This window comes from Acaromyces ingoldii, assembly GCF_003144295.1.
Source record: "Acaromyces ingoldii strain MCA 4198 unplaced genomic scaffold FA10scaffold_11, whole genome shotgun sequence".
In the NCBI taxonomy this organism is placed as follows: domain Eukaryota; kingdom Fungi; phylum Basidiomycota; class Exobasidiomycetes; order Exobasidiales; family Cryptobasidiaceae; genus Acaromyces; species Acaromyces ingoldii.
This window is the reverse complement of record NW_020290257.1, coordinates 274,502-291,683: the sequence shown is the minus strand read 5'-3', so window position 1 is coordinate 291,683 and position 17,182 is coordinate 274,502. Positions and strand designations below refer to the sequence as shown.

Sequence of the window (17,182 nt, the reverse complement as noted above, 5' to 3'; positions counted from 1 at the left end):
AGAAAGGAAGGGTGGCCGGTGGGAACTGCACGGAGTTGCGCGGATTCGCGAGGAATTGCAGCCGCGGGTGTCAGAAGCCAGTCGGGGAGAGAGAGAGAGAGAGAGAGAGCGGGGCCCGGGCAGCGGGGAGGAAGGGTGTCTCTTGCATGCATGCGCCAGAAGGGAAGGGTGTCCCGTCGTGGGAAGGAAGGGTGTCCGTGCTCAGACTGCTTTTCTTTACTCGGGCGCCCTTACTCGGCGCGCCCCGGGCTGGCTTTCTGGGCCGGCATGCTCTCTCAGGGACGAAGCCCCGCGAAATGCACCCGTTTTGATCCGTCTTCTGCGCCGAGCGAGCTCTTCTGCCCTTTTTCGCGCCGGGGACAGAGACACCCTCGTAAAACTTAGAATGGCGTGCTCACGATCAGAACGAAATGGTTGAGTGTATGCAATTATATACAGTGTTGGCCGAGTGCAACCTCTCAATCTTAATGTGAGATGAAAGAACAGGCATACCTCAGCCATGCTGTGTCATGTCGAACGGCGCTAGGACGCGAAGACAAAGTCAGTATTCTCAAATATTGGGATATGAGCGGAGCAAAGTCGTGACTCACTGATCCAACTCTCGAGGTCTTCGTCGACGACGTTGCCATCGCCAGCCCTCTTGCCCAGCCTTCTCTTCATGCGGTCTTTCATCCTGCCGAACCCGCTGCGCTCCGCCTCTTCTTCGCCTACCCCAGCAAAAATTTCTACACCATCCGCGTCGATATCCTCAGGATCAACGTCTTCGTCTCCACCAGTCCCGACGGCTGTGCTGTGATTATACGTTGAGTCCCTGCTTCCTCGAGGGCCAAATCCCATATTGGACGCCAGAAGTCGGCTGCTTCGGCCTGTATTTGAGTCCTCGGCGCTTTGCTCGTTTGAGCCAGGTGTTGGCACACCGCTGGCAACAGCCGCCGTCGTCCGATTCTTTGCAGCAGCCTTGCGCACCTTTGCGACGTACCCTACATCGTGTCGCTCGACGGCATGGTGCAGGTCGCGGGGACTATGCAAGGCTGTTGAGCTCGAGGAAGGGCAGGCGGCGCTGAAGGTATGTGCAGCGTGAAGGTGCTGAGCTAGCTTGACCATGCCCATCGGAAGCGCCGGTGACTGTCGGGGCACGTGAATCACACGTCTGGCTGAGCCCCTTCTTAGGTAAGACGAGTCAAGGCCTCTGGACTGGCCCTTGATGACACCAGTCAGCGTCGGAGCAGGCTTGGGATCCATCAAAGAGATACAGATGGCGACATGCGCAGCCCGGCCGGCACCACCAACAACGACTGTGCTGGAGTAGTCCGTCTTGCTCGGCGTAACGAATTCCACTTCGACATTGAGCCGAAGGGTCTGCCGATCAGCCACCTCTTCTGGCCCCGCCTCGATCCTCGTGTTGCCGTACCATGCCATGGCCCTCAGCAGACTTTTCCACGAGGGGGCGCGAATGACAAAGTATGCGCTCGTGCATTTCCCTTTCAGCAATCCCGATCCGTCCGACGGTGTTCGCGTGAGCTGGATGACGTTGGGGAACCGCTCTTTTGCACGCTTTGAGTCGGTCTCCGACAGCTGCTCTCCCGAGCTGGCTAGCAAGTCCGGAGCAAAAGGCTCGGCGCAGTAGCCAAAGTCGGTGCCCTTCATGGCCGTCTGTTGCAGCTCGTGTACCGTCGTCGGAGCAGAGGATGATCCGGCCGAAGGCGAAACCGATGGCCGGTCCATCGACGGCCTGCTCTCGGAAGAAGTCGAGACCCTGTTCCCTGAGGACATTGACGGTCGTGATTCCGAAACGGTGTCATTTGAGTGTGCCGTGCTGATCGTGGTTGTAGTATGTTCCTCCTCCACCTTTCTACTGAGAGACGAGGCTCTCTCCGGCGTGTCCATCGAGGTGGAGGCCGAAGCTCGCAGATCCTGAGACTCTAAAGAGGGAGTCAGCGAGGGAGCGCCACCCCTGCGATCTTGAGGAATAGCGTCAAGAAGTGGATTGACCGCTCTACGACCCTCTAACGGGCTGCCTGCAGGTCGTGCAGAGACATCCTCGCCCTGAATACTGGTGGTACGCCCGTCCATCGAGGCTCTAGCTTGCTCAGCAGTCGTAGTACTGCGGCTACTGTTGGCTCTCGCTGCGAGCAAGGGCGGAGCGACGGATTGCGGGAGGGGTTGCTGCGAGATGGTGGGCGCCACCGTGCCCTGTTGACGCGACGCATTTGGGTCTGAGCCGGAGCCCGAGCCAGAAGCGCCACTGCCACTGCGTGCCAAGGCTGTCGGTGGAGCTGGCAACGATCGCCCATTTGGTGCCATGGAAGTCGAAGAAGAGACAGAGGGGGCTGACTTCTCGGGAGAGAAGCGAAGACTGGGATCGCTGATGGTTGACTGCATGCCGCTGTCCCTCGGAGGAGCATCAAACCGGACATGGTCGGGGATCGTGTCTGGGGCTTCGGGAGGTCGGTCGACGCCTGCTTCTTCGTAGGTGGGTGGTGCCTCCGCCGAGTCAGCGAAGGGATCGTCGTCGTCGTCGTCATCATCGAGGTCATCGTCGTAAGAGCCGTCTTCGATATCGCCAGCGTCTGCGGCTGATTGACTTTCTCTGTCTCCCCTCCTCCAAGAGACAGGCTCATGCGCAGAAATGCGGGACGCCTCGCTCTCAGCGACGATGGGAAGGTGAGCAAACGCGACAGGATGCCTGCCAGCCTCGCGCGTCGTAGACGCACTTCGACTCTCAAAGGGTCTTCGTACCGGTTCGATGCCTGCGGCCTGAGCCGCCAGCCCAGGCGTGGGGGGGAGTGCTCGATGGCGAGAAGAAGAGGCGTGTCGAGAGTGGCCGGACTCGCTCGCCAGAACAGCCGAGTCCGACTGTCTCACCGAAGCCTGCTGCTCCATGTCCAAGGAAAGCTGCTTGAATGCGTCGTCGTCAATCTGGCTTCTCCAGTAGGCACTCTCGTTGAGCTCGCCGCGAAACTTTGCAAAGGCTTCCATGGCCCTCTCCTCCTCGTCTCTTCTCCGCCACTCTTCCTCCATCTGTCGCCTGCTCTCGGCCAGGACGGCCTCTTCTTCCTCCCGAGCCCGACGTTCTTCTTGCTCGCGCCTCTGCTGGCTGGCTTCAGCCTCTCTTCGGCTCGCCGCCATGAGCTGCTCCTCCTGCTGCCGCTCGGCCTGCTCCTTTCGAATTGCCTCCAGCCGGCTTTCCTCGAGCATGAGCCTGCGCTGCTCTTCTTCGTACCGCTCCTGCTCCAGGCGCTTGACCTGCGCTGCCTCTTCGTCCCTCCGACTAGCCTCCATCACTTGGCGCAAGATTTCCTCTTCTTCTGCTTCCCTGCGTGAGTTCTCCTCCTCCTCGGACTCCTGGACTGCCTTGAGGTGCGCCTCATCTTCCTCGCGTTGCCGTCTCCGTCGCTCATCCTCCTCTTGCGCGCTAGCCTGGGAAGCCTTGAGTGCCGCCTCGAGCTCGGCCTGGCATCCCGAGCAGGTCGCTGCGTCGTGCGCCTCGGTACTCGTCCCCGCTCCGTGCTCGGGTCGAGGCCCCGGTTGATGCCCGCTCTGATGTGGATTTGGGAATCCGGAAGGTCCTGCCGAAGGCGACGGCAACTGGTGGAGCTGGGGTGCTTGCATATATGGCTGCTGGTGCTGCTGGTGCTGCTGAGGATGTTGATGCTGCTGGTGCTGCTGGTACTGTTGAGGGTGCTGATGCTGCTGCTGTTGCAATGGTCTTTGAGAATAAGCGACTGAATGCGGTGGGTATTGCTGCTGGTGCTGAAGCTGAGCAAGAGTAGGACTAGGGGCAGAGTAGTGGTGCTGCAGCGGCGGAGGCCTGGTCTGGTGAGGCGATGGTGGTCCATTGCCCTGGTACAAAGGGTTGGCAGGCCCGGTGCCGATCGTCGGGGAAGCATACGGATTCACAAAGGCTTGCGATGGCGGCCGCTGCGTCCCCGAAGGCGCTGGCCTACCAGATCCATCAGTAGGCCGCTGATGTTGTTGGTGCTGTTGATGCTGGTGCTGTTGCTGCTGCTGCAATTGAGCCTGTGTGATATTGCTGCCGAGGGGCACAGATATGGAGCTCGAGGTGCGATGTCGTCCGCTTCCGAACCATCCTCTGCTGATGCTGGTGTTTGCCTCATCCGACGTTCTCCTCATCGGCCCCGAGGGCAGTGCCGCATCGCCGCGCCCCACTTCCGGCCGCGACGCATTCGGTGAGCTGCTGCCCCCGCGACTGCCAGGCTGGTACTGAGTGTTTTGCTGCTGTGGGACGGGAAAGGCGACACGGTTGATCGGCGCATCCGAATAGGAAGGATACGACGACTGTTGCTGCTGCTGCTGCTGCTGCTGCTGTTGGATCGGCGCCATGGCGTGCGTCACGCTACAAGATGAATCTCGTTCACTGGCTTGTCTCCTTTTGAATCATGCTGTTGCTCCTGGCCGCTATGTCACGGCGCGGGCGAGACCCATATCGATGAGCGCGAACGAGGCAACTTGCTTTCGGAGAAGACGAGGGGGGCGGTGAAAGCATGCGACAATCTTAACTTGCGTCCAGACTATCGCGCGCCTCGTGCACGAGCGTGCACAAGCCTCTCCGGTGGGGTGGCGGTGTCAGATATGAGCAATCCACGTGGACGGGGAAAAACAAAAAATAATAAAATCGTGCCTGATTCGCACGGCCATTTGTGGCGCCTTTAGGCTCCTTGCAAGGCAAGTAGCTTTCGGCTAGCTACGGGGCGTTGATGGCAAGATGTCTTAGCATCAATCTCGATGTCGGAAGGAAGTGAGACGATCAGAGGATGAGATTGCACATCGCTGGAGGGCTGACCTCTAAATAGAAAGTGTGTAGCTAATCCTCGGTCAGAACTTGCCGGCTTGCTCGGCCACTGTGAATCCGAGCCTGCCCGTCTCCAGGCCGTGCTGTATATTGCGGAGACACACCGCTTCCATCTCTGTCTGTGTCTCCAGGCTGAGGGTGCCGACATCTATGGGTGTAACCTCGAGTTCAGCATACATCAAGCATCTATGTTGTTCACCGCAACTCACGCGGCAAGAGCAGCGCCTTGCCTGCCCCGTCTTGAGACTGGGCGAGGAGGCTGGGGTGAATTGAAGGCTCCTTTTCAAACACGTCCAGCCCTGCACCCCCGATCGCACTGCTCTCCAGTGCTGTTGACAGTGCTTCCTCATCGACAACGGGCCCGCGCGCAGTATTGACCAGGACGGCAGTCTTCTTCATTTTGTCAAGCTGACTCTTGCCAATCAGACCTTTGGTCTCGGGCGTCAGAGGGCAATGCAGGCTGACGACATCAGACCGGGCGAGGAGTTCGTCAAGGGTGTCGACGTATTCTGCAGGCTGGCCGAGGGGAACCATGGCTGCTTCGATGTCGGCATCGAGCCGCCGTCGATTATGGTAGATTACAGTCATGCCTAGTGCTGCCGACGCCTTCTTCGCTAGCGCCCGCCCGATGCCGCCGGCCCCGACGATGCCCAGCACCTTGGCACCGGCGGAGCCTGGGTCGTGAGCTGCCTTGAAGGGAAATCTGGAGTTGAAGTGGCCCGAGGCGAGCTGCGACTGAGCAAGGGAGTAATTGCGTAGGGCTCCGATCACGAGCCAGAGGGCCGTCGTCGAGGTTGAATCATCGACGGCCTTTGGCACGTTGGATACCTGGATGCCGGCTTGTGTCAACGAAGTTATGTCGACTGCGGGAGAGAGAGAGGCTCAGCATGCGCGCATTGGATCGGCCACAACTAGAGCTCTGTGAACCCACGCTGATCATAGCCCGCTCCATTGTGACACAGGAACTGCAGCGATTTGGGTAGCTTAGAGACGAGATCTTGGTCGAATCTACCCGTGACCTGGGGAAAGGAAGGTCAGTTCACTACCCGACCAAGCGGCCCAAATGAACCAGCTGACTGACCTTGATGCTTCGCGCTCCACCAAAGTGTCTATAGATTGCCTTGAGACCGTCCAGCGCCTTGAGCTCCTCGACGAATTCCTCGCGGCTCTGCGATTGGGACCGGACTACATTGGCCTTTGCTCGGAGCTTCTCCAATTCGGCCTTGGCCAGCTCTACGTCATCGAGCAGCAGGACGGTCGCCCTGGATGATAGGTAGCGATGTGCGCAGGCGCTGGGAAGCAGTCGCGAGTGCCGCTTAAGAGGCGCAAGATACGCCCTTGCGACGCTCGAGCCAACAAAGAGCGACGACATAGGCCAGAGGAAGCAGCTATACGGCGCCGGCCACCGATGGGGCCGATTCGGGCGAGTGACCCGTTCTCGGCACGTGCGTAAGTTCTAAATTCTTAAGAATGTCCGTCTACTTTAAATGGAGGGCAAACACAATAAAAATAAAGATGTTATATAATAATGTTATACCGTCTGGCAGCAGGGCCGCCGATTTGTGCGGGCGCCCGCGAGCTCAATGTCGACACATCCAGTCCAGCTTTTAGATCTGAAGACGTCACAGCTGTATCTCCATCAGTGGCTCCGTAGCATTTCATGTCGCTTGCTTTTCGATGCACGTCTGGCTCCGTTGGGATCTTGCTCTGCAAAGAGAAAGCTAGCCAAGGCTTGCTGACAGGGCACGGCAGTGTACAAGTCTATACAGAGAAAGACGAGGCGAGAGAGCGCTGTGGTAATCGGGGAGAGGCGAGGATTTCTTTTATTCTGGAACCTTTGATTCCAATCTTTCATCCAAAATCAATTTCGCAACTCTAATCTTTTTTGCTAATTCCCCATCGCTGCTGCTGCCTGCCTGCCTGCCCCATCGCTGATTTGGAGAAGGAGCTCGACGCACCTCCCACCTCGAGCGAGCGAGTCGACGCCCTCAAAATCTCCGTCGACTAGTCCCATCCTCCGTCGCCCATCCGCCCGACGATTGCTACAGGGTACGGCTCCCTCGTCTTTCTCTTCGCACTCCTCTGCCGTCGACCTCGCGTGCAGCCAGCCAGCGCGCGCTCTCTCTCCGTGGACGGCGTGTGAGGTGCACACACCCACGAGGGTTTTTAAAACCGACGAAGCACTGTGACGCGACGGCGCCTGCCTGTCGACTTGCTGCATCTATCTTATCCTCTCTGAGCGCCACACGACCCGTCACGTTACCCATCTCCGTGTGCTTGGCGCCTGCATCAACGACGACGGCGACGGCGACACCAACGAAGCGGGCCGTTGACGGCGTCCCCCCACCTGGGGCTAAAGAGCGTGTCCGGACCAGTGACGCCTGCAACTTAGGCCACGCTTGAATAAGCTTGTGCCTTTGCGCGCATCTCTTTCTCTCTCTCTCTCTCTCTTTTGCCCGTTTAGGCAATCTCGGCATCACGCCATCATCAGCTCTGAGCTGAGTGGAGCTCCGATCGGCTCGGAGCGCCTGGTGATACGACTGCAAGGTACGCGCATGCCCAGCAGCGAGCCGCGGCGCGACAAGGTCGATTTTGACATCAACAAGACGCCGAGGCCGGCGGGCTGGTTATGAGCCATAGCATCGTTGCACCACCGAAGCAGCATCCATTCCCCGCCATTCAGGGCACCACCAACAGTAGCAGCAGAGAGGACGCCAATCGGCCCAGCAGTACCAGCGATAGATCGCCCGCAGGCACCCACCATCATCGCCCACTCTTTCGCAACTTTGGACCGGACTTTGTGCGAGACGCCGACGCATCCTCGATTGCGCCCGCACCCTCGATCGCATCCTCGCCCCGGCAAGCGCAGCAGGAGGGGAAAGCAGGCGCTGCTCCAGAGAGTGTGACCATCGCCTTTGGCTCCCCTTGGAATTCACACCAAGCCGAGCAGGTGAGTCTAAATGAACCCCATCCATCTCCGTCGCCCGCGCCTTTCCCAGTGGGCGCGAGATGACGTGGACCAGAGCCGCGCGCGCGGTGCCCTTCCTTCCTTCCTCCCAAGTCCTCCCGATGATATGACCGAATGCTTACGTTGTCCCCCCTTCTTGGGGATCCCATCGCTGCTCTTACAGGGGATGGCCAGTCACGTCGCCGGGCCGAGCACTTCGGCGCCCCCGCTGAATACCATGTTCAATGCCAACGGGGGCGCGTCCCTCGCTGGCAGCAGCAGCGGCGGCAGCAGCAGCAGCAACAACAACAATACCGCCACCACCAACAACAGCAATCCGACGACGGTATACCCCCCGCAACCATATGCGCCACAGCCGCCTCTGCTCTCCGACAATGGCGTCAAAGCAAAAGACTACCAGGCCGGCGCCACACGCAAGCGATCGGCGAGCAACAGTCCCAATGCCGACACCATCAAGGACAAGAAGCAACGGGGTGAAGCTGCCGACGAGGCGGGGCCAAGCACGTCCAAGAGCAGTCCCGGCAGCAGTCGTACCAACAATAACAACAACAGCGGCGTCAATGCCACAGGCAGTACGACGGCAAACAACGCTGCCGCCGGGGCAGCCCTGGTGACGAGCAATGGCCAGGCCGTCGACGGACGAACATGGGGCGAGGAAGCCACAAAGTGAGCTCGGGCCCCCCGTGTGTGTAGCCTCTGGAGCGCGTGCCGATTGCTGACAAACGCTCACGTCCCAGGCTCGACGTCTATGTGTGGGACTACCTGACCCGGAGAGGGTTTGCGAGGGCGGCGAAGTCGCTCATCAGCGAGGCCGGCATGACTGAGGCGCCCGACGTTCCCCTCAAAACGCCCCAGGGTCTTCTCTTTGAGTCAGTTTCTCCTTTTTTTCTGCCTGTCCTGATCATCATCGTTGTCTCACGCGGTGCGCCCGACTACCATTCTCTCCCCCACAGGTACTGGTCCATCTTCTGGGACGTCTTTGCTGCCAGGACGGGGCGAGGAAGCGTCGATGCATCCGTCTACTTTGACTTCCAGGAGTCGCGGCAGATTCAGAGGCTCACCGAATCGACTCGGAGGGCCGAGATGATGGATGGTGGCTTCAATGTCAGCGATGCAGCCCACCAGGGACGCTTCCCTCCCGTCGTCGTTGGTCAAGGTAATGAGAGAGCGTCCTCAATGACGCACTCGACATCACCGGCTCCGCTCCAGGGCCAACAGCAGCTGCAGCAGCCACCACTGCTACAGCAGCAGCAGCAGCCGCAGCAAGGCAACCCATCCCAACAGCCTACGCCAGGTGTTCAGCAGGGTCAGCCACAGCCGCCGCAACCACAGCCACAGCCACAGTCGCAGCAGCCACAGCCGCAACAGCAACAGCAACAGCAACAGCAGCAGCAGCAACAACAACAACAACAACAACAACAACAACAACAACAACAACAACAGCAACAGGCACCTCAGCAGGGACCACAGCCGCCGCAGCCACAGCAAGGGTGGCCCGCCAACCAGCAACAGGCGCACACGCAGATGCTTCTGCTCGCCGCCCAGAGGCAAAATATACCCATCGAAGAGCTCAAGAACATGAACCCGTCGATGCGCAACGCCCTCATCCAGAGCGTTGCAGTCCCAGGCGCGGGCGCACAGCAGGGCATGGGCATCCGGCCGGGCATGCCCCCGACGATGATGGTTCAAGGAGGACAGGGACCGGCGCAGGCGGCTCAGCAGGGCCAGCCAGCGGGGCCGGGTCAGGGGGGCCAAGGGCCCATGGACCACAACATGCAGTCGAGGGTCCAACAGCAGCAGTCTCTGCACCGGCTCATCCAGTCGCAGCGGCAGGCTGGTCCGCCAGGCGGGCCCGTGCCACCGGGCGCACCGCCGTCGCAGGGCCGCCCGGGCATGATGGCCCAACAGACGCCCTTTCCACACGTTGCCTCACCTGGAGGGGCAGGGCCAGGGACACCCTCAGGCCCCGGTCAGCCCGATGGCCGCAGGTCGGTTGGTCCGGGCCAGATGCCCAGCGGCGGTCCTCAGCAAGCGCAAGCGCAACCACCACAACAACCGCCGCAGCCACAACCGCAGCCTGGGATGCCCGGCGGCATGGTCCCAGCCTCGGGCGGGCCTGGAGGGCCTCAGATCCTCGGGCCCGATGGCCAGCGTCACCCCATCCTGACGCACGAGCAGCAGACGACGCTGATGATGCAGCACGCCCACCTGCACCAGCAGCTCCGAACCGAGATGCACCAGGCCCAGCACGCACCGAATGCTGCCGTGGCCGAGCGGTCGTTCAACAATGCACGGCTCATTCAGCAAAAGATCCAGCAGCTCGGCTCACTCCTCAAGGCCCAACCGGGGCTGCAGCAGCAAGCCATGCTCCAGGCCCAGAATCAGCAGCGTGCGATGGGCATGTCTGGTGCAGGAGCGGCCGCCAACGGCGGAGGTGGGCCAGCTCCCATGGGGGTTGGACCTGCCGGCTTCCCGCCTGGAATGGCGCAGCAGCGTCCGGGTGTGCCGGGCGGCGGACAGGTGCCTCCCAACCGCATCACGCCCGCCATGGCGACCAACGACCCCGGTCTCATGATGAGCATGATGGGTCCCGGTGGCGCCAATGCTGGCAACCCCATGCCCAATGGCGTCGCACGACCACATCCTGGTATGATGGGTGGCCAGGGCGGTCCCCAGCCACAGCACCAACAGCAGCAGCAGCAGCAGCACCAGCAGCCACAGCAAGGTCAGCCTCAGCAGCAGCAACATCCCCCCTTCCAAGGCGGATATGACCAGCAGCACCAGGGCCCGCAGCAGCAGCATCAACAACAACACCAGCCGGGTATGAATGGCAACGACTTTGGAGGAGGCAATGGACAGGACGCCGCCCAGCGCTCGCAGTTCTCCTTTGCCAATCCCTTTGCAGCCGGCGCAGGGAACCGGCGCCCGAGCAATGCGCCCGACGAGCACCTGCAGCAGCAGCACGCGCACATGCAGCAGGGCTTCCAGCACTTTAGCGCCAACCAGACGCCACAGAGACCTGCAGGCCCCACACGCATGCCCTCGTCTGGCATGGGACCCCCGCCCAACGTGTCGAGCCCCAGTCCGCGGATTCCCGTTGGCAATCTCGGCCAGCAGCAGCACCAAGATGGATCGACTGGCGCTTCGCCCGCAACGACGGCCGTGGTGCCCAGCACGCCAAAGAGTCAGGCCGGGGGCGAGAAGAAGAAAAAGGAGCCGAGAGCAAGGAAGAATTCGAAGCCGTCCAACACCAGCAAGACGCCCGTCATGACACAGAGCAGTATGCCACCGAGCAGCAGCAGCGGCAACAACAACAACAACAATGTTGGTGCCACGGCTAGCACCCCGGCCCAGGCTCCCACACCGGCCAGCAGCAGCGTGCCCACTCCCGGCCGCGACGGTCCGGGCCAGACGCCGGCGAACAACGCTGGCAAGCCGCCCGGAGCCAGTGCTGACCAGCAGCAGCAGCAGCAACAACAACAACAACAGCAGCAGCAACAACAGGCTGTCGCATCGAATGCTGCCGCTCCTTCTGGGCAAGAGGCGCCGCCAGACCAGTCTTCGAGCTTCAATCTCGACTCGTTTGCCATGTCCTCGGAGCATGGAAACAATGCCGGTGATTCGAACAACCCTTCCTCTGGCGCCAACAACGGCACCTCTTCCGAGGACATCTCGCAGATGTTCAACGCTGGCGACATGTCGCAGCTGTTCAACGATGTCGATTTCGGAGGGCCCAACGGCTTCACGTCGTCGGACAGCAACAATACCTTTGGCAACTTTGGCGACGGTTGGGACAGCAGCATCATGAACAATCTCTTTGGCGGTGACGGGCTCAGCTGATAGCTCGACACTGTCGATGCTCCTCTTCATGGTGCGCGCTTTGCATTCCGACACCTCGACATTGGACTTAAAAAAATGAGGAGGGAACCCCCCATGATTTCCTAGTCCTTTTTACCATCGCAGCAGCAGTTTTACTCTTCATATTCTCTCTCCCTCCCTCCTCTGTTTTTTTTTCTCTGATTTATTGGTTCTTTCCCTCTGGTGTAACTCTAAGATGAATCTCTCATATTCTCCTCTTACCCCTCGTTCCCCTCATCTCCTGTCACTTTGTCGCTCCTCTGCGTTCCCAACGCTCGTCTCATATGAATCTGCTTTTAAAAGTTCTCCGACGCCTGGATCTCTCGCAGTCGTGTTAGTGTCAGATGGGTGAGCTTTTTTTTCTTTTTTTTTTCTTTATATTTCCACGTGCAATTTTGAGAGAGGGTGGATCTTCCTGCGCCTTGTCTCTTTCGTCTTTTGACGTTTTCTCGCCTCGTCGACCAGCGCACCCAAGATGAGTACGACGCTCGCGAGCACCTCGACACGTGCGGCTGTCGCCCGGGCATGCGCCTCGGCATCGTCCTCGGCGTCCCCTTCGTCGTCGGCTTCGTCATCGTCGGCATCGTCGTCGCGGATGCTGAGCACGACGGCGCCGCTGCGCGCAAAGCCACGACGGGCACGGCAGATGAACGACCCGTTTGCGCTGCGCAACATGGGCAAGTTTAACTACGACGATATCCCCACCCTCGGCCACCTCGTGCTGGACCGCCAGCGCGAGCTGCTGGGCTATGCGCGCGTGGCGCACCACGAGATGCCCAAGCTGCTCGGTACGTACTGCGACATTTTCTCCCTTTTGTCCTCACTGCTCTTGCTGCTGCTCTTGCTGATTTCGCAATATTGCAGAGCTGAGGCGGCCGTACGAGCCAAAGCGCGAGCTGCTCCGCTTCCGTCTCGTCCACTTACAGGGCGAGGCGCACCCCATGACAGCAAAGGCCGTCATGACTGTCTCGGTCGCGGATCTCTTTGAGCACCTTGCAGGCCAGGGCAAGCTGCGCGACGCCGACGCCAGGCGCAAGTTCCTGCTCCTCGCTGGTCCGCGGTGGGATGCGGGACACGTCAAGCACGGCGTCGAGGAGGCTGAAAAAGAGGCGTTGCAAAAGGGCGTGGGCGAGATCAAGATCAGCTCAGAGAGATTCCAGGTACAGGCGCAGAATGTCAAGTGGTGCAGCGATGCGCTTGATCGCATGATCGAAGAGGCTTCGGTGCGTGTCTCCTCCCTCAGTGCCAGTCTAAGAATCTAGAGAGAGAGAAACTGACGCTTTGAGCAAAACACAGAGCAATTCGGCAGAGTTCAAGGATGTCGCAATCGACTTCCGGCCGACGCTGGTCCGGGAAGCGAAACGCAAGGGATTCGAGCGAAGAGCCGCACCCTCTATCAAGGATTTCCCGCAGGAGTGGCTGTAATAGAGCAGAAGAATTCATGGATTCCGTAGCATAACGATAGCGTCTCGGCGTGAGAAATCTTAAACACCAAAGACCATGAGCTTGTCAACAAGGTACTCCAGGATACCGTCCCTGCCTCCCTCTCTCCCGAAACCGCTCTCTTTGATCCCGCCAAAGGGCACCACGGCCTGGCTGATGATGGCTGCGTTGACACCGACCATGCCGACCTCGAGCTTCTCGGCGAAGCGCCAGCATCGGGCGACGTCTTTGCTGTAAAAGTAGCCTGCGAGGCCGACGGGAACATCGTTGACCTTCTTGAGCACCTCTTCCTCAGACGAGAACTTGTAGATGGCTGCGAGGGGTCCAAAGGTCTCCTCGTCGTCCATGGGCTGTAGAGATGCGACGAGACATGAGAATTTGCAGAGAAGAAGACACAGAAGTTTTTACTCACCACCTTGTCGGGCAGGTCGGAGAGCACCGTGGGCTCGTAGAAGAGACCCTCGCCCCTCTTGCCGCCGACGAGGACCTGGGCACCGCCCTTGACGGACTGCTCCACGTGCTGGCTGACCTTGTCGACGCCGGCCTGGTTGACCAGAGGGCCATGGGTGACGCCCTCGTCCATACCGTAGCCGACCTTGAACTTGTCGACCTTGGCTGCCAACTTCGAGGCAAACTCGGCATAGACGGACTCGTGGACGTAGATGCGATTGGCGCAGATGCAAGTCTGGCCCGAGCCACGGAACTTGCCGGCAATGGCACCGTCGACGGCCTTGTCCAAGTCGGCATCTCCAAAGACGATGAAAGGGGCATTGCCGCCGCTGTAGGAAGAATTCCGAAAAGGCGATCAGAATGAGCCAAGTACTCCGGCTGTCTGTGCGTCACTCACAGTTCGAAGCTGAGCTTCTTGAGGCTGCCTGCGCACTGGCTCATGAGAATCTTGCCGACGCGGGTGCTGCCCGTGAAGCTGATCTTGCGCACGGTCGAATTCTCGCACAGCTCCTTGCCCACGGCCGCCTCTCGTTCTCCCTTGTTGCAGGTGACTAGGAATTGGGAAGGGACCCTTTAGCTTACCGTCGAGCTCAGAGGGTGAAGCGGTGCAGAAGACTCACCGACATTGATGACACCCTTGGGCACACCGACTCGCTCAGCAAGCTCGATAATGGCCAGGGCAGAGTACGGGGTCTCGGCAGGCGCCTTGATGACGACAGTGCAGCCCGCAGCAAGAGCAGGGCCCAGCTTGCGGGTGATCATGGCAGCGGGGAAGTTCCATCTGGAGGAGCCCTGGTATCAGCAAGCATGGTTTATCTTCTTTGTGCAAAGGGGGACAGGATCTCACGGGGTGATCAAGCCGCAGACACCGATGGGCTGCTTGATGACGACGTTCCGTACACCCGGCAGAGGTGCTGGGACGGTGTGACCGTAGGTCCTGGTGGCCTCGGCCGCAAACCACTCGATGAAGCCGTTGGAGTAGGCGATCTCGCCCTTGGCCTCGGTGAGGCTCTTGCCGTTCTCAGCAACGATGATCTTGGCCAGGTCCTCTGCATTGTCCTGCAGCGAGATGAAGAGCTTCGTCAGAAGGTCCTGACGGCTCTTGGCCGACTGCTCGCGCCAGGCAGGAAGGGCCGCAGCGGCGGCGTCGATGGCCTTGCGCGTATCGGCGGCCGACATGTCGGGCACCGTGCCGAGCTCGGCCTGGGTGGCCTTGTTGAAGACCTTGAAGGTGTTGCCATCCGACGACTGCGTCCATTTGCCGTCGATGTATGCATCGGTCCTGAAGAGCTTGGGGTCCTTGAGCACTTGCTGTGCAGATTGGCTTCATAATTAGAATTCTGCGGGGCTGGCGGTCCAGGAAGTGACTCTGACACTCACCGTGAGGTCCTCCTTGCCTCCCTTGATGACATTCTTTGGCATCTGCGGCATCTTGGCGACGGAAGTACTGGAAAGGCAACGGGTGTGAGATGGAGATCGGACGTGGGCGAAAGGGGTCGTTGCAGAACAGCTGGCTGTCAGACGGAGAAGGGAGCTAGCGGTTCTTGAGGTGTTTCTTGGTGCGACGAATCGTAGCATCGAAGAGCGCCTGCTGTGCGGAGACGAAGAAGTGGAGCCACGGGCAGCCGCGCGCTTACTTGGTCTTCGCAGGCGCCGGGACCCTACATCAAGGTGGAGCAGTGATTATGTAAGAATCGAAAGAAGACGCACGTGACAGTCTCATCGTTGACTTCGATTTTGACTTTGACTTTCTCGCTCGTCGCTCAGACCCGAAAAGCACTCAAGAGGACGACGGCGACAAGACATGTATCTCTTGGGGGCGCACCTGCCCGACCACAAACTGGTCAGGGTGAGTGCCTTTCGCCGTGATGAGAGATGCGCAAGCTGACATCCATGCAGATTGCCCTGACGAGCTTCTACGGCATCTCCCACCAAACGGCCAGGAGACTATGCGCCCGTCTGCAATTGCACGAAGCAGCAACCGTCTCGTCGCTCAACGACTCCCAAGTCACCGAGCTGTCTGCCTACCTGTCCTCTCCCGGCTCGATCGCTGCGCGGAAACCGAGTCCGACGCTGCCGCACCCGCCCTTGGCCTCCTCGTCAAAAGAGTCATCGGCGGAGCGCGGAAAGGACCTTTCGACCGAGCTATTTAGCAAGACGCCCTCTTCGCAGCTAGCGTCGCCAAAGGAAGACCCGCTGAGATCTATCGTTGTCGAGAGCGATCTCAAGCGCCAGATGCTGGCCAATATTGCCCATCACCGAACAATTGGAACGTACAGAGGACGCAGGCATGTCCAAGGCCTCCCGGTCCGAGGTCAGAGAACTCAGACAAATGCACGGACAGCCAAGCGACTCAATCGAGTGGAGAGAAGAGGTATCTCCACGGCAGCATCTAGCAGCAGCGCGAGTGGCCCAGTCAGCGTCGGAGCTCTTGTGAAGCCGCTTGCAGCGTTGCGCTTTAGCAGCGGCAAAAGACCAACATTGTAGTAGTAGTAATAGACATGTCCAGTTCGTTGCTTTTTCATTCTTCTTGGTGGTCTGGTCGTGAGAGTAGAGCTACATTCGTCATCAAAAGAGGTCCTGGGAGGGAGTTGCAGGACAGTGTGAGAGATTATCCAGCCACGTAGAAGGAATAGAGACACGCACCTCAAGTGTCAGCTGCCTTGCGATGTCGGTGTTGCCGATCATCTCCTTGAACTCTTCGAAGTCGAGCTTGCCATCACTGAAGCCAGCACAGATCAGCTTCTCAACATACTTCAAGCCCTGAGATTCGAGAAACCTACCCATCCTTGTCGGCCTCCATGATAGTCTTGTCCACAATCTGCTGCAGCTGCTGATCCTTGAGGTTATTTCCCACCATCATCTTGAGAACGAGAAAGAGCTCTCCATTTGAGATCATGCCGTCGCGGTCCATGTCGTAGACCTTGAAAGCGACTATATCCATGCGGAAGTGCGTCAGCTATCACCCTTTTCTTCTTCGGTGTAAGGAGACACGCACACTTGAGCTTCTCCTCTCTGCTTCCTTGGTTGCTGAATGCACTCAGACCAGCTACAAATTCCTGAAAGTCGACCGTACCACCTCCGCTGTTGAGGCTGTGATTCAGCACATGCCTTCCAACGAGTGCGACATCAGCAATCTTCTGCCACGACTCACTCCTCGTCGAAAATGGCAATCATTCTCAGCGCCAGTGGGTTGTTGGCAATGGCCGGGATCTGGAGAAATTCGTCCTTTGAAATCGATCCACTCCCATCTCGATCGAGCTTCATAAACCTCTTCTTTAGTCGCTGAATCTCCGGTCCCGAGACTGATTGGCACCACCGCCTTGTCAGTCAGCTCTCGCCCTCATGAGTTCCCCGAACTGTCGACCGGGAGAAGCCCAGACTCACAATTTGAGTTCTGCTCAATCTCCGAGAGGAGTTGCGAGCCTTGCTGCCCCATTTTGGCGTTACTCCTCTATCGTAGATGCGTCCAATGTCGATCCGTCCTGTCAACTGTCGAGACTCACTGAACTCCTTGCCGCCTGTTTAGAGAGACCTTGAGAGCAGTAGAAGCACCTTCCTAGTGAGACTGATCGGACGGCTTCTCGTGGGAAGAGCGATTAAGCGGGTGTTGAGCTCTAAAAAAGCGCGCGCACAGAAGGTGGGTTGTG

General features: G+C 59.2%; 8 protein-coding genes across 8 annotated transcripts; 3 read left to right on the top strand and 5 right to left on the bottom strand.

Moving 5' to 3' along the window:
* Positions 1 to 493: 493 nt before the first annotated feature.
* On the bottom strand, positions 494 to 4,531 carry FA10DRAFT_304935 (hypothetical protein; the record flags this gene model as incomplete). Its single annotated transcript, XM_025525413.1, has 2 exons — positions 591 to 4,531; positions 494 to 522 (listed from the first exon to the last, which is right to left on the bottom strand). Exons 1-2 carry the CDS (start codon positions 4,342 to 4,344, stop codon positions 494 to 496), a joined length of 3,783 nt encoding a protein of 1,260 aa, XP_025373826.1. The 5' UTR covers positions 4,345 to 4,531.
* Positions 4,532 to 4,724: 193 nt separating this feature from the next.
* Positions 4,725 to 6,287, bottom strand: FA10DRAFT_270180 (hypothetical protein). Its single transcript, XM_025523031.1, has 4 exons — positions 5,895 to 6,287; positions 5,745 to 5,832; positions 5,023 to 5,676; positions 4,725 to 4,961 (listed from the first exon to the last, which is right to left on the bottom strand). The coding sequence occupies exons 1-4, from the start codon at positions 6,183 to 6,185 to the stop codon at positions 4,837 to 4,839; spliced, it is 1,158 nt and encodes a 385-aa protein (XP_025373825.1). The 5' UTR covers positions 6,186 to 6,287; the 3' UTR covers positions 4,725 to 4,836.
* Positions 6,288 to 6,773: 486 nt separating this feature from the next.
* FA10DRAFT_55582 (hypothetical protein) lies at positions 6,774 to 7,531 on the bottom strand. The gene has a single exon (XM_025525571.1). It carries the CDS (start codon positions 7,288 to 7,290, stop codon positions 6,856 to 6,858), a length of 435 nt encoding a protein of 144 aa, XP_025373824.1. The 5' UTR covers positions 7,291 to 7,531; the 3' UTR covers positions 6,774 to 6,855.
* On the top strand, positions 7,443 to 11,621 carry FA10DRAFT_289674 (hypothetical protein; the record flags this gene model as incomplete). The annotated part of the gene is made up of 4 exons (XM_025524319.1): positions 7,443 to 7,763; positions 7,945 to 8,447; positions 8,519 to 8,650; positions 8,735 to 11,621. 4 exons carry the CDS (start codon positions 7,443 to 7,445, stop codon positions 11,619 to 11,621), a joined length of 3,843 nt encoding a protein of 1,280 aa, XP_025373823.1.
* A 481-nt stretch (positions 11,622 to 12,102) lies between these two features.
* Positions 12,103 to 13,136, top strand: FA10DRAFT_270177 (hypothetical protein). The gene is made up of 3 exons (XM_025523030.1): positions 12,103 to 12,427; positions 12,504 to 12,862; positions 12,936 to 13,136. Exons 1-3 carry the CDS (start codon positions 12,115 to 12,117, stop codon positions 13,062 to 13,064), a joined length of 801 nt encoding a protein of 266 aa, XP_025373822.1. The 5' UTR covers positions 12,103 to 12,114; the 3' UTR covers positions 13,065 to 13,136.
* Positions 13,047 to 15,104, bottom strand: FA10DRAFT_270174 (putative UGA2-succinate semialdehyde dehydrogenase). The gene is made up of 6 exons (XM_025523029.1): positions 14,913 to 15,104; positions 14,380 to 14,843; positions 14,153 to 14,313; positions 13,930 to 14,083; positions 13,495 to 13,861; positions 13,047 to 13,432 (listed from the first exon to the last, which is right to left on the bottom strand). The coding sequence occupies exons 1-6, from the start codon at positions 14,961 to 14,963 to the stop codon at positions 13,124 to 13,126; spliced, it is 1,506 nt and encodes a 501-aa protein (XP_025373821.1). The 5' UTR covers positions 14,964 to 15,104; the 3' UTR covers positions 13,047 to 13,123.
* Positions 15,105 to 15,293: 189 nt separating this feature from the next.
* Positions 15,294 to 16,053, top strand: FA10DRAFT_257005 (S13-like H2TH domain-containing protein). The gene is made up of 2 exons (XM_025519831.1): positions 15,294 to 15,381; positions 15,432 to 16,053. Exons 1-2 carry the CDS (start codon positions 15,337 to 15,339, stop codon positions 16,017 to 16,019), a joined length of 633 nt encoding a protein of 210 aa, XP_025373820.1. The 5' UTR covers positions 15,294 to 15,336; the 3' UTR covers positions 16,020 to 16,053.
* On the bottom strand, positions 15,961 to 17,101 carry FA10DRAFT_270172 (putative CNB1-calcineurin B, regulatory subunit). The gene is made up of 6 exons (XM_025523028.1): positions 16,920 to 17,101; positions 16,687 to 16,837; positions 16,531 to 16,616; positions 16,316 to 16,466; positions 16,179 to 16,254; positions 15,961 to 16,112 (listed from the first exon to the last, which is right to left on the bottom strand). The coding sequence occupies exons 1-6, from the start codon at positions 16,969 to 16,971 to the stop codon at positions 16,101 to 16,103; spliced, it is 528 nt and encodes a 175-aa protein (XP_025373819.1). The 5' UTR covers positions 16,972 to 17,101; the 3' UTR covers positions 15,961 to 16,100.
* Positions 17,102 to 17,182: the final 81 nt, after the last annotated feature.

Excerpts from the sequence above, each read along its gene's own strand:
- FA10DRAFT_270180 (XM_025523031.1), bottom strand. The coding sequence starts at position 6,185 with ATGTCGTCGCTCTTTGTTGGCTCGAGCGTCGCAAGGGCGTATCTTGCG. Across the intron at positions 5,833-5,894 it reads GTGGAGCGCGAAGCATCAAG|GTCACGGGTAGATTCGACCA; the intron begins GTCAGTCAGCTG and ends TCCTTTCCCCAG. Across the intron at positions 5,677-5,744 it reads TGGAGCGGGCTATGATCAGC|TCGACATAACTTCGTTGACA; the intron begins GTGGGTTCACAG and ends TCTCTCCCGCAG.
- FA10DRAFT_55582 (XM_025525571.1), bottom strand. The coding sequence starts at position 7,290 with ATGCCGAGATTGCCTAAACGGGCAAAAGAGAGAGAGAGAGAGAGAAAG.
- FA10DRAFT_270177 (XM_025523030.1), top strand. The coding sequence starts at position 12,115 with ATGAGTACGACGCTCGCGAGCACCTCGACACGTGCGGCTGTCGCCCGG. Across the intron at positions 12,428-12,503 it reads CGAGATGCCCAAGCTGCTCG|AGCTGAGGCGGCCGTACGAG; the intron begins GTACGTACTGCG and ends GCAATATTGCAG. Across the intron at positions 12,863-12,935 it reads GCATGATCGAAGAGGCTTCG|AGCAATTCGGCAGAGTTCAA; the intron begins GTGCGTGTCTCC and ends AGCAAAACACAG.
- FA10DRAFT_270174 (XM_025523029.1), bottom strand. The coding sequence starts at position 14,963 with ATGCCGCAGATGCCAAAGAATGTCATCAAGGGAGGCAAGGAGGACCTC. Across the intron at positions 14,844-14,912 it reads GAGGCAAGGAGGACCTCACG|CAAGTGCTCAAGGACCCCAA; the intron begins GTGAGTGTCAGA and ends CAATCTGCACAG. Across the intron at positions 13,862-13,929 it reads AAGAAGCTCAGCTTCGAACT|CGGCGGCAATGCCCCTTTCA; the intron begins GTGAGTGACGCA and ends TTCTTCCTACAG.
- FA10DRAFT_257005 (XM_025519831.1), top strand. The coding sequence starts at position 15,337 with ATGTATCTCTTGGGGGCGCACCTGCCCGACCACAAACTGGTCAGG. Across the intron at positions 15,382-15,431 it reads CCGACCACAAACTGGTCAGG|ATTGCCCTGACGAGCTTCTA; the intron begins GTGAGTGCCTTT and ends ACATCCATGCAG.
- FA10DRAFT_270172 (XM_025523028.1), bottom strand. The coding sequence starts at position 16,971 with ATGGGGCAGCAAGGCTCGCAACTCCTCTCGGAGATTGAGCAGAACTCA. Across the intron at positions 16,617-16,686 it reads ATTGCCATTTTCGACGAGGA|CGGAGGTGGTACGGTCGACT; the intron begins GTGAGTCGTGGC and ends CAGCCTCAACAG. Across the intron at positions 16,467-16,530 it reads CAGAGAGGAGAAGCTCAAGT|TCGCTTTCAAGGTCTACGAC; the intron begins GTGCGTGTCTCC and ends GCATGGATATAG.